Source organism: Nasonia vitripennis, chromosome 5 (assembly GCF_009193385.2).
Source record: "Nasonia vitripennis strain AsymCx chromosome 5, Nvit_psr_1.1, whole genome shotgun sequence".
Lineage (NCBI taxonomy): Eukaryota > Metazoa > Arthropoda > Insecta > Hymenoptera > Pteromalidae > Nasonia > Nasonia vitripennis.
Window position 1 is genome coordinate 16,123,204 of NC_045761.1, and position 12,495 is coordinate 16,135,698.

The window sequence follows — 12,495 nt, forward strand, 5'->3', positions numbered from 1 at the left end:
TCTCGTTGTAAATTATTCGGCGCGCTTTAAAATTTTTTAACAACTACTTAAACTTTACTAGCACTAAATTATTTTTCGCCAAAAGTTCGAGAGGCAGAGAGACCGGCGAAAAATCATAAGTAACCTCAATTACCATAAGCAGTCGTAAAACGGATAACGAGATGACTCGCTTCCAAAAAGAGAGAACAAAAATGAGCAGAACGACGAAGCCTCTCTGGAATAAAATACAACTCGGCGGGTGAGCCGCGCGCTCGCGTCTTTTTCCGGGACGCGAGAGCTTCGCGCCGATACAAATGAACCGACGCGCCGCAGTCACGCCTCTCAATCTCTCGGTAGCAGTGCAACAGTGCGCGCGCAGCGGTCCTGAAACGAAAATATTGCACCGACGTGATCCTCTAAGGCAGTTACGGCTACCGGCTCTGGAATATCAAATTGTTATTCATTACTCGCGAAACAGTAGCCGAGATCGATCGTCCCCTTCGCAGAGGGGGGGGGGGGCAGAACGCGTCATTGTTGTTATTACGCCGGACGACGTGGAATTTTTTGCTCGCCTCCGGGACAGTCTCCCTTTGTCGAGTCGACGGTATTATACGTTCGTACGTGCACACACATGTGCATAATCTCTCCGCTTTCTCGTTTCCGGCGTGTGTAATTACTTTATAACGACCGCAAAAGTAGATTAATTTTATTGCGGCTTATTTGTCAGCGGCTGAACGAGACGCCCGCGCACAAAGGTATTTGGCATTTTTTAATTACGATGTCCTGCCCCGAGCATTACAATAAAAGACCGTCTCGAGACTCTGATGCTTGCGAATTAATCACGTCGGAGAAACGGACACACGAGGCGGAGAAAATATATTCCGCTGGAATTATTGACGATGATAGAGGGCGTATAATAAATTGAATAAAATGATGTTATTGAGACGTGGAGAATATAAGAGGATGGCATGAATTTATTATGTTACAGGGTTTTCGAGATTCCAGATTGATACAGATCAATTGTTGTTATCGATCCTTATGAATTTCGTGTAGACCGGTTCCAAAGGTCTGGTCACTAAATCTAGGGTTAGTTTCATGTCCTTTGTCTGACTGACGGGCTCCAACTCGAAGTTGTATAAAATACGGGCCGTCAAAGACTTCAGTTCCATCATGGCGAACTTTTGACCTGTAGCATGAATATAAAAATATCGACTGTATTTCGCATTCGAAAAAATTGGTAAAATCGTTAAACACTCCGTGAAAGTTACCGATGCAGTTGCGAGAGCCTGCGCTGAACGGTATATAAGCGTAGGGATGTCGTCCTTGAATATTTTCCGGCAGAAATCTGTCGGGATCGTACTTTTCCGGCTCTGGCCAAAAGTTCGGATCTCGATGGAGATCAAATATGTGACATCCTATTTCGGTTCCAGCAGGTACCACGTAATTTTCTAAAAATTATGAAGCGCGACGTAGATGGTTTTTATGAAGATGAATTTCACGAAGAAAATTATTTAAAAATTCAACGGCCACTTACTCAATTGGATATCTTCTTTGACAGTACGCGAAAGAGCTGAAACCGGTGGGAATATTCGTAGAGACTCTTTGATGCACCGCTCGAGGTAATGCAATTTCTGAATTTCCAAAGTACCGATTTCACCGTTACTTTCAGTGAGAACTTCAATAACTTCGGCTCTAGCTTTTTCCTGTGAAAAATGTTGTTGGGTTTATTTTCGAATGTTTGGCTTGAGATTTAAAGAATAATTGAACGATGACGTACTTGAATTTCTTTATGTTCCGCTAACAGCATGATAGCATAAACCAAGGCAATTCCAGTAGTGTCGTGACCCTTTAAAAACGTTAAAATCATTTAATATTTTTTAATTCAATTTAGAACGGATAAATTAATACTCACAGCGAACATAAAAGTATCGACTTCTTCTTTGATACCTTCGTCGTCTGTCAAACCATCTTGTGCAGCAGACAGCAAGAGATCGAGCATCGCCAACTTCTTTTTGCCACCTAAAGTCAATTATAGTATTTACAAACTTAATGAAGAACCTTTGAACGAAATATGTGTCATCAATGTTTATTTATAATTACCTATCGCAACATCATCTTTGTTAACATCATAAGTATCGTCGTGAAAGCCTTTTAAGTATTTGTTATCAGATCTTTTATGATATTCTCTGCGCTCTGTCAACACCTAGATTTAATGTAATCAGATAACATGAATATTTATTTACACATAGCGGAACGTTTGAAGTGTGTTTACTCTTTCAATTTTTATTTATTTGCTTACTGTTTTTGTAAATTTGTGAAGAGTTCGAAGAGTTTGCGTTTGTAAACGGCCAAAGGTCCATACAGGGAGCATCATCCACTCCTTCAAGTACGGCCTCATAACTCTGTAGTTGTATGAGAAATGATTAAATATTTTGAAGCTGAAAATATAAAGTCGTTGCGAGATTCCGAGATTTTACCATACCTGTACATTATGAGGTTAGCAATATCAGCAACAGCATTCTTATACTCCTTCGAGATCTTCGTATCGATCTTATCCAACGCTATTCCCATTGCTGTTTCTACAATTGAAAGTAACAATAAACTTAAACATACAAAACTAAAATTACAATTTTAGGTTTTATACAGAAAAAACTTACCACAAATAATGTGTAAGGTGTAGTTGGAACAGAACGGCATAAGACTCTGAACAGTCTCGCTGTTTTCAGTTCTAAGAGCTTCTATGAACTTCTTTCCATGTTCGTTAGTAATGTCCATGTATTTCCTCAAAATTTTAAAGTGGAACGCTGGCGTTAAAATCTTTCGTCTCTGTTGCCACTTTGATCCTGTGACGATTACGTAATTATGTAGAAAATTTTCGTTTGTAAATTCATATAAAAATTGAAGTTTCAATATTTATTTACCACTGCTTGTCAGTAGACCCGTTCTTAGCCATGGGTGCAGAACAGTATAGGCGCTTCCTTTCTCAAGGTGTTTAGTACTCGATAGCAAAATCTAATATTTATCGAAATATAATTAAACACGTTTTCATTAATTTTATTTAAAATAAAATCAACAAAATTAAAGAATAATTACCTCCAAGTCGTCTGGATGATGAATGCTCACATATGGGTAGGGTCCCAACCAAAATTTAGCGATCGGATAGTAGTTCTTGTTCAGGTCTCTTATGACGTTCCAAGTTTTTTCTATAAAAATATCTTTTAGTTTGTGTACTTAGAGAATAAACTGTTAATAAAAACTTTTACTACCTATGGGAACGTTGAACATCAAAAGATTTCCAAGGATCGGAACTGTCGGTGGTCCAGGAATTTTGTCAAGCAACTCTTTCGACCTCTTATTTTGAAAATACACTTTAAAGACCCACAGGCCCAACAAAATGAGCAAAAAGTAAATGATCATAATTCCGCTGCTCTTAATGAAATAAAAACACTTCGCAAACAAAATTTGAAAAGTGTGCTCAGAATGCACCTACGCAACGCTTTTATACTCGGCAATCGCAAACAAAAACACGATACCACATTGTATCGGTAGCGAAATTGCACTGAGGATGCACCCGCTGTCTCACTAAATTTATTCGCTTTTAAAATAGTCCCCTTATCATTGTAGAGACAATCGATAAAGCTGTGAGATAAATTGACGCATTTGAGCTGAGGATTGTTGGTGCAAATGACCGCAGAAAACCTCATTCCGCATGCGAGTGCATTGCCATCCTAAGATAAGAGCTAGGGATCTATTGGATCATCAATTTAAACCATCGATTGTTTTTTAACGCAACAGAAACGACGACGACGACAACAAGTTTAATTTTTCCAACGCATATCGACTCGACTCACGCATTTTTCGAGGGGACCGAATCACCTGGGAAAAATGTCTTGGCGGCGTATAACGGGGTCAAATGACCAATATAATTACTCGTCAAAGTGTATCGGTGTAAAGTCGAAAAATAAAAACGAGTGTGTCTCGGCTCTGTCGACCCAGATTTTTATGTACGACAAAGCCCTATAGCACAGAGCGAGGCTCGAACCCGTTAACTCTTTTCCATCAGCGACGTAATAAGCTCTCTCCGCGCGCACTCACTCAACTAGAGCCCTGGAAATTTCTTAATTTCTACTTTACATTTTACGATGTACAAAAATATGAGCTGCAGCGTTCCTTCTCTCGCCTGCTCTCACATCATAACAACGCGCTCGGAACGAGAGAGAGAGAGAGAGAGAGAGAGAGAGAGAGAGAGAAATGGCTTTCCTCTCGCGCCTAGGCTTTATACGCGTTATAGCGCGCGGCATGACCGTAAAATAGTCGTCACACATACACGCACTCGTAGCCGCCCTCGCGCTGCAAGAATTATCGCTCGTCATTAATACCCGCGACCTGCCTCTCTCTTCTCTTCTCTTTCATGCGACTGCGGAGGAATTTTATAAATTTTCGTGATGAGCACGTTATGACACTCGGTCTCGGCATAGCCATCTTGGCCGCAGCCCATATGAATTCGCTCTTCCCCGAAAGCCACTAACTCGCGATAATGACTACGACGTCGCGCGAGAGCACCTTGTTGGACCGCATGCTGGGACGCTGAACTCGTAACGTTCTAGGGAGAGAGAAAGAGAGAGAGAGAGAGAGAGAGAGAGAGAGAGAGAGAGAGAGAGAGAGATGCGTCGGTATCACGAGCGGAGTTAGGAATTCGAGGCGTAACTCATATATGCGCGCGGCTCAACGACCTGTTGCTGCCGCTGAGCAACACAACGGAAAGCATTTTTTTCGTGTGACGCGCCAAGAGCCGATAAGCGTCGGACATCAGTCAGCGGAGTCGAGCTATAAGTGCACCATTGGATTGATGAATTCCTTCCCCCTCCCCGACTCCCTCACGCTCTCTCTTAGACTCTCGCTGCAGCAGGTACACGCGGCGTTGATATGCTCCGCAGGCACAGGTGATTCCATCACCGCGAGTCGAGGGCATAAGCTAGATTATGTATGGCTTTCCTTCGAGCGGATCCTCGAGCGAGCCGTATCATCCGAGGATATGGGATTTGGTGCGTGGGTGGCGCGCAGTTGATACTTTATTCAGATTGACGCGGTACTTATGTTTATTTATAACGCATTTATCCTGCCGCGCGATACCTTTCGCGCCATAAGCGAGAGATATGGAAAGTCGTAATACGGAAATTTCGCAACACTTAATCTGCGCAGGTATTTTCGTTGCACAATGCGCTGACTGATTTCGGGTAAATTGTTACGATGCATCAACGGACGAGACGCCGTGCACTTGCAGCGTCCAAACACGCGCACCAAAAAAGTAGATATAGAAAGAGAGAGGGAGACGAGAAAGAGAGAGAGAGAGAGAGAGAGAGAGAGAGAGAGTAAATTAATCCTTATTCATCATCCTCTCTCGCGAGAGCTGGATTTCAGGTTGAACGACTGCGAGATGACGAATAGCTGTCATCTTGTTCTCTCTCATCCCCAGCGCGCGCGCCCGCGTACAGCCGCACCCCCCGCTGTTCTCTAGCCCATTACGATTCATTGCCGCGTGATAGATGTCGCTCGTTTGGGCCCCAATGATGCTTAATTGAGTTTAGCCCACGGCCAGAGCCGGCGATTCCACGCAATCAGCCGGGCCCGTTGAAAACTCAAAAGCCGTGAAATATCGCCGATACTCTGTTTCCACCCGATATCCTCGTTATGCAGCGCTAGGGCTGGAGACTTTTCGCTAAAAGAGCAAACCGAGAAACTCAGCTGAGAGAGAGAGAGAGAGAGAGAGAGAGAGAGAGAGAGAGGAATTCAGCTTGAACAAACAGACGCTAAGTGGCAGCTCCTCGTCCTACACGTGTACCTACTGCACACGCGCGGCACATCGCGCGGAATGCTGTAATGGCATTCTTATTGGCGGGATAGAGAGAGAGAGAGAGAGAGAGAGAGAGAGAGAGAGAGAGATAGAGAGAGAGAGAGCGTTGTAACAAGGTTATGATTTCTGTAACTAGCGCCGCGTGTGCGCGCATCGCTAACGCTTCGCGTTCATCCCTCGTGTAGTACGTGTTCGCCGAGCAACAGGTACGAGAAAGAGCGAGCGCGTGCGCGGGTGCAATCAAGGCGAATCGCATTAACGGTAATGGCATATATGCAGCGCGAGATGAAAGCAAGCGCTGAGCGTCTTCTCTCTATCCCGATAATTCAGCCGGTGTATACCGCGTGTGCTACCGCTCGCCGTAGCTCGTAGCTATGATATTCAATCGGGTAATGCGGCGCGTGTATACATGCCCGCGCGCGCGGAGATTACTTATGTTGCCGTACGCGAAACAACGCGCCCCTTCTGTGCTCCTTGAATTTTGCCAGCGTTGCGTCTCTATTTACTCGGGATCGATCTTTTTTGTACCGATGCGCGCATCGGCGTGTGGGAATAAATTCACGGCAAGTTGGAGAGCATCGACCATTACAGACTCATTTAGCCGCGAGTAAAAAGGCTCGTTACCGTAATAAAAACTCGCGCGCGGGTAAAAGCTCGCATGTTTATAGCCGCCGCGGAGCGCGGGACAAGTGCGCTCGCGCGCGGCCGAAAAAAATCGCAAATGGATCATTACGCGAGCGCAGAGTTTGCGAGGCGCGAAAAATTCGGGTTATTGCTGTAAAGTGCGCAAGCGCGATGCCCCCGAGAGCTGAGCATATTTATAGACAATAACGAGAGACAAGTGCATCCGAAAGAGGCTCAGCGGATTGAATTGCCTCGCGGCTATCTAAAATATGTACTGCGGGGATACATCCTTGAGGCGGCTCGGGCCTCTCGAGAGTTCGATGAGAGCCTTATCAAGCCGACCTTTCACCGCGCGGCTAATAAGAGCCCCGGCTCCGTCCGCCGTGAGAGATAGCGTTAGCTCCGAGTCATCTAGTCCAATATCTCCCCGAGGCGATTTTTTCTCCTGAGGCGCACAGTGTGAACCCATCGACGTCGCTGCAGCGAGGTTACATAAGCGAGCACTTGACGCGCGGAATGTAGCTCGTACGCATCCGATCGATCCCGAGCGCGCTCAATATAAACAAGCCAGTCTCTCGCAAACTCGCCGGACGAATCCTGGCTGGTAATAGGCCATAACGTAATGCCGTGTGGGTGCTTTTAAGGATGGTCGGTTACCGTAATCTTTTTCTCTCGGCCGCTGCGGCGCTCGACCCGTTACTCTCGCTGTCAGCGGCTACCAGAACATCGCTTATGGATATAGCTATAGCCGCGCACTCTCGGAGCCGCCACTTCGAATATAGATGATCGCCGCCGTCGGAGGCTTCGTAGCGAAAATCAGCTCCGTTAGGGCATTTTTCGCCCCGGTTGCTCGCTCGGTGGTTTTCCTCCTCGCGAGAGCGCCGACAATGAAAAATAGATAATTAAGAGGCCTAGAATCGTCGTCGCGTAGCGAGGCATATTATCAAGGTACTTGTGCCTGCGCAGTGTCCATACTCCCCGGCCGGCGCGACTGGTTTATTTTGCCAACTCGGTGCGGACGCACTCGCATAATGGCGATGATAACGCGCGGTTGTTTCTCTCAGCTAGCAGCTATCTCCGCCGCGTGCATATCTGCGTACACATACATGCCGATAGAGCCGCGCGCATGCAATACGGAGAAATCTATTCGCGGCGGCGAAGGAGCAGGTCTCTCGGGGTTTTGTGCACCGGCGGCGGCTCTCTCGTTTACCTTGAAATTGCGCGCGGCTATTATAAAAGAGCGCGCGCGAGAGCTGGCGATTTTACTTACGCCGAGCGATTTTAGAAGCGGCGACGCACATTCGATCATACTCGCAGCAACATATAGCAGCGTTTCTAATGACTAGTATGTGCCGCGCGCGAGATTGATGCTGGAAAAATAGGACTCTCCTAATGCGAATTGTTGCGGTCATGGGTGGAGGAGTCTCTCGGCGGAATTACACACTGCTATACGCGCGTTTTGCAACGATCGTCTATGCTTTTTCAATAATTGCGCGCGGCTGAGAATTCCCAACGCGAATCCGCACTATGCGCGCAGGGGGAGAAAATTCATGAAATATCTCTGCGGATGCAGAAGAGTCAATAGAGAGATGCATGTGGCACACACAGCCTCCCCGAGTATATTTAGCATAATACGATGCGACGACTCTCCTTCAGCGGCGGTCTCGTTTCGCGTGCCGTGCTGCGCTGTGCCGCGCGCAGCCTCGATATCGCGGAAAAGCAGAGACGCGTCCTGGAAATATTCGCCTGGCCGCACATAGAGGAAGAGCTGCTGCAGCTTCTCGTTACAGCTCGGCCAGATAAATTCTGCGGTGCAGCGCCGGAGACGACGATGGATCGCGCGTGCCTGGCATCACGTTACCGCGCGGGAGAGCTGCTTCCTTATATCGAGGCCCTCGTCTACTCTCTCTCTCTCTCTCTCTCTCTCTCTCTCTCTCTCTCTCTCTCTCTCTCTCTCTCTCTCTCTCTCTCTCTCTCTCTCTCTCTCTCTCTCTCTCTCCCTATAGAGATATCGACTCTGAAGGGCTAGTATACGTGCTGCTGCCGCGCGGCGGCTGCGGAGATGGATTCATCTACCGGCGATTGACTGGGAAAAATTGCATTTTCAAAGGTTTCCTCTCTGCTCCGCGGCTCGATGTAGTACAAACTAATCACACGCTGCGGAATGGAGAAAAAGCCGGCTATTTACACGTCAATAACGCTCCGCCGTTCGCGGCTTTGTTTCAGCGAGCCGACAGCCGCGGAGCCTCTCGATTATTCGCGCGCGTTGAAATTTCCAACAGCCCGATTAATCACTAGTTTTGACACCGCCGAGCGTAATTTTCAAGCATTACCCGATCAGATAAGCCGGCAACCTTGCGCATCGATCAACGAACTTCTTTTTCGAGCGCGTCGAGCGTATGCTTTCAGCGTGAGCTCACTGCCCTCCGGTGAGGAAAAAAGCCGGCGAATCGGTCAAAACGATACGCGCCGATCACTCGCGCTATTAAATCCTTGGAAAGCGGCCTTTTTTCTCGCGAGCGCGGCGAGTCCATTGTGCGGGCACTATCAGCGCAGTTCCTCACCCACTTCCACGGGTGCGCTCGTACTCTCTCTCCCTCTCATACACGCGAGGGCAATATCTCAATGCGTGATAAATCGGCAGTGCGCGCGCACTCGCGAGTCTAATTCTACCGCGCTGCTACAATGCCGCAGCGCCGAGGGAATATGATTTTATCGGCGCGCGGCTAATCTCCATCGACGTTTATCGCTGCAATATCTAGTATATATATAGATTCGGCGATCGATCGCGTTGCCCGGCATTTCGTCGGTTCTTCAGTTTATAATACGACACGCGCGGGAGCCGCCGAGCGACGTGTCGCCGGTGTCTCAGCGGAGCGACAGGTAATTAAAAAGGACAGACACCGAGGCGTCAGGCGATAGATCGACGTCGTCTGCTGCTCGCGGACTATCGGCTGCCGATCGATCGGTCGATTGTACTATCTCTCTGCTCCGAGCCGCGGCTGCACCGGAGACGAATGGACGGACGGATCGCGCGGCGGAGATCTCGATGACCCTCGTGCGTCGGGAAGAAGAGAGCCGAGAGCTGCGATGCAGTTGCGCAAGTGGCATGTCCCTGAGGTGCCCCGCTCTCTCGAGCTAGTGTACGGGTGTCGAGGGGGCACAGCCAGCCGCTGATTTTCTCGCCGGGGAATCGGTTGACACGATCTCGCTACATTTTTTCGGCGCTTTTTACCGAGCGACGAGTGCGCTGTTATCGAGAGAAAAGGCTTACAGCGCTGGTTTGTTCCTGAATTAAAAGTGTTCGGCAAAGCGTAGTTTATCGACGCGCGCGCGCTTGATGGAAAGAATGAGCGCATTGTGTTACGCAGTCTGGGAAAATTGGTACATAATCAGTTACATTTGAATGTATAATAGCAGTTGCGTTTCCCAAGCAAACAGGTAAATTGTGATTTCGTTCGCAGCGCAACAATATGCCGTAAAGAACGAAACAGACTTCGGTCCGCATAAGTCAGGCCGATCGACAGGCGACGACGAGATACCGAACGAAGAAAAAACGTAGAAGAAAAGAAATCAAGGACAAACGATCCGGCAGATGTCTGTAATGAGATGTACATAAGCTCCGTAGCGCGAGCTATAGCTCTCTCGGTCGGGCATATGCGGAGAAGAAAATACATACACAAGCAGCTCTTAGATGCGATATCTGTCACTCCCTTGTGACCTAGTAGTCGTAGCTCTTCGTTTTATCACGCCTTCGCCGCTGCTTTCTCGTAGGTCATCGCGACACATGCCCGTGTACCCGTGAACTTGCAACTCCCACAAGCATATACTCGACGATCTCGGCATCGGCGCATTTATAAGGAGCAACAAACTACGAGGCGGTTCACGTCGTCGCCGCATACTTTCTCCGCTGCTTTTCGAATTAATGATAAGCACAATGCGCGCGCGCGTACGGTGAGAGCATTGTCTCTGGAAAATCTGCGGCAGCCGGTAATTATAGCGCGGCAGCTGAGTCGTGCGAACGGCTCTCGGAAGAGACGGCGTGTACATAGTATACCGTACGTGCAGCCATACTCTCGTCGGCTGCAATATCGAAGGTGTCGATCTGAATTACAAACTCGCGCGTTAGACAGGGTGTCGGCCACGGGGCTTATACAGAGCGAATACGTAAGCCGCGGCGCGACACATGAGAAAAGCGCGGCTAATTAATTTAAAATCTGCTGCTTGCTCTTTGTGCTGTGCAGCCTCTCTGGGCCACCCGCTCATTTGAATTTTCGAGCGAAACCTGCAGCGCTGCACCTTACCTAACGCGCAGTTCGGGTTACGTTTATCCGCGCGGAGAGGCTGTGACTTTTTTCTCCGAGTCTGCCACCGGCTTTCTCGCACGAGCGGTGAGAACGAAAGCTTCGGCAAGTGCTTAATTTGTTTACGTAAGGGCGGTTTTAGCCAGGGCCGAACCGTCCTTTCTTCGAGAAAAGCCGTAGCCTGTGAAAAAGCCGATCGAGAAACACCCGGAACGCGCGGCGAGACGGCGAGTCTCTTCTATATAATACAAAGAGTTCCGCAATCTCCGCGGCACTTGCAACTGGACGCACGCAATGGGGCGTGCTTCGCGCAGCTCCTAGCGCTAAACACGATCTTAGGGCTCGTCGTCCTCCTCCTCCTCCTCGTGTGTGTAGCAGCAGTGGATAAAACGTTCCGAGTGAGCGGTGCACACACTGCTGCATCACCATATAGGAGAATAATGCGACATTTTTCCAGAGAGCGGCCCGCGCGGCTGCAGCACATACTCTCCGAGAGAGAAAGAGATAGACCATACATGGGACAAAAGCGAGCACTGCGCTGCAGTCTCGCTCTTCGATCTTCCTAGTCGCATGCCGTGTGTGCTGCGGTGGTGTGGTGGAGCGATTTACACGCTATGTCACCTAGTTGTTGCCACGCGCACTAATTGTTTTTCCGAATTTTCGTGCAGAGGTAACGAACCTCGCAGTGATTTTCGACGATCGCCTTGTCGGTAGTTTGTAAACTTCGAGTTTGTGAACTCCCCGGGAAACGATTACACTGTAATGGTGAGCGGTAGCGCGACTTCCCTGGAAACTCATGCACCGCAAGCTTCATCTCTCACACCCACAAGAGCCGCGCGAGCGCATAGCGGCACCACCGCAGCAGCGTCTAATGGGAGGCCTATGCAGTGTAGTAGTGGTATAGTCGCTCGGGCGACAATCGCATATCGTTAGCTAAGGGAGAAGCGCGTACAGTCAGCTCGGAAAGGCGTGCGCGCACGTGAGAACTCGCCTATGCACGCTTCAACCTTGACCCTCATTACCGGCCGAGCAAGAGCGGCATCTGCAGCGCGTTGTTTCTCGATTTTATTTTCCGCGCGCACGGGCTTTTGTTCGGCCCGGCTCTCATGTGAAAATGGCCAAATATAGGGGGGCTTCCGAGAGCGCTTATAGGGGCATATTCCGCGCTCCGACACGCTCGCCTCTCCAATGAGCTATTTTCGATTTATCGATGATAAGGAGGCACGACCTCGAGCAGTGCCGCGCTAATGTCACGCCGAGCTTCCTGACTCGGAAAAACTTGTAACGGTTTACGACTCTTCGTGCACCGCAATTATTTCGCCGAGTATCAACAGGCATTAATCAACGCGCGCGGGGAGGACACACCCTGGAACGAGGCCCGAAAACAGTAGGAGAGCGCGTGAAAAAAGTGTTAATAAGGCCATTTGTATGAGGCGCTAAGGCGGAATGCTCGCATAAATTTCAGGTGTCCCTTCGGAGCATCCATCACTCCTGTGTGTGGTGCAGTGCATCTCTCGGCCGCGGCGGCGGCGGTTTCTTTTCTTTTTCCCCGACTTCGCTGCCTCTTCGTTTTTATTTTCGAGAAAGATCACAATTCAGAGCTCGCGCTAACGATCCGGAAGGAGGAGCGCCTCTGGCCTGCCAGCGAAATTGCGTTTAATGGCGCTCGGCTCTACGCCCCCGTGTTATACGTATACGCGATATGCGCCGCTTTTTGGCGAGAGATGAGTTGCG

General features: G+C 48.7%; 1 protein-coding gene across 2 annotated transcripts in view; it reads right to left on the reverse strand.

Annotated features, from left to right (window-relative positions):
• Positions 1-918: 918 nt before the first annotated feature.
• The window catches only part of LOC100114838 (cytochrome P450 4C1), a 189,490-nt gene continuing 177,913 nt past the window's right edge, over positions 919-12,495 (reverse strand). Inside the window, exons 3-14 of one of the 2 annotated variants that reach the window (XM_031932947.1) lie at positions 3,246-3,330; positions 3,073-3,182; positions 2,901-2,991; positions 2,637-2,822; positions 2,462-2,558; positions 2,279-2,381; positions 2,080-2,182; positions 1,892-1,998; positions 1,757-1,825; positions 1,514-1,682; positions 1,248-1,427; positions 919-1,165 (exon numbers count right to left, since the gene is read on the reverse strand). In XM_031932947.1, the coding sequence (XP_031788807.1) occupies positions 996-1,165; positions 1,248-1,427; positions 1,514-1,682; positions 1,757-1,825; positions 1,892-1,998; positions 2,080-2,182; positions 2,279-2,381; positions 2,462-2,558; positions 2,637-2,822; positions 2,901-2,991; positions 3,073-3,182; positions 3,246-3,264 (1,404 nt within the window). In that variant the 5' untranslated portion in view covers positions 3,265-3,330 and the 3' untranslated portion in view covers positions 919-995. Of the gene's footprint in view, positions 1,166-1,247; positions 1,428-1,513; positions 1,683-1,756; positions 1,826-1,891; positions 1,999-2,079; positions 2,183-2,278; positions 2,382-2,461; positions 2,559-2,636; positions 2,823-2,900; positions 2,992-3,072; positions 3,183-3,245; positions 8,360-12,495 lie in introns of those variants that run through there. The other variant, XM_001599684.5, reaches the window with a different exon arrangement.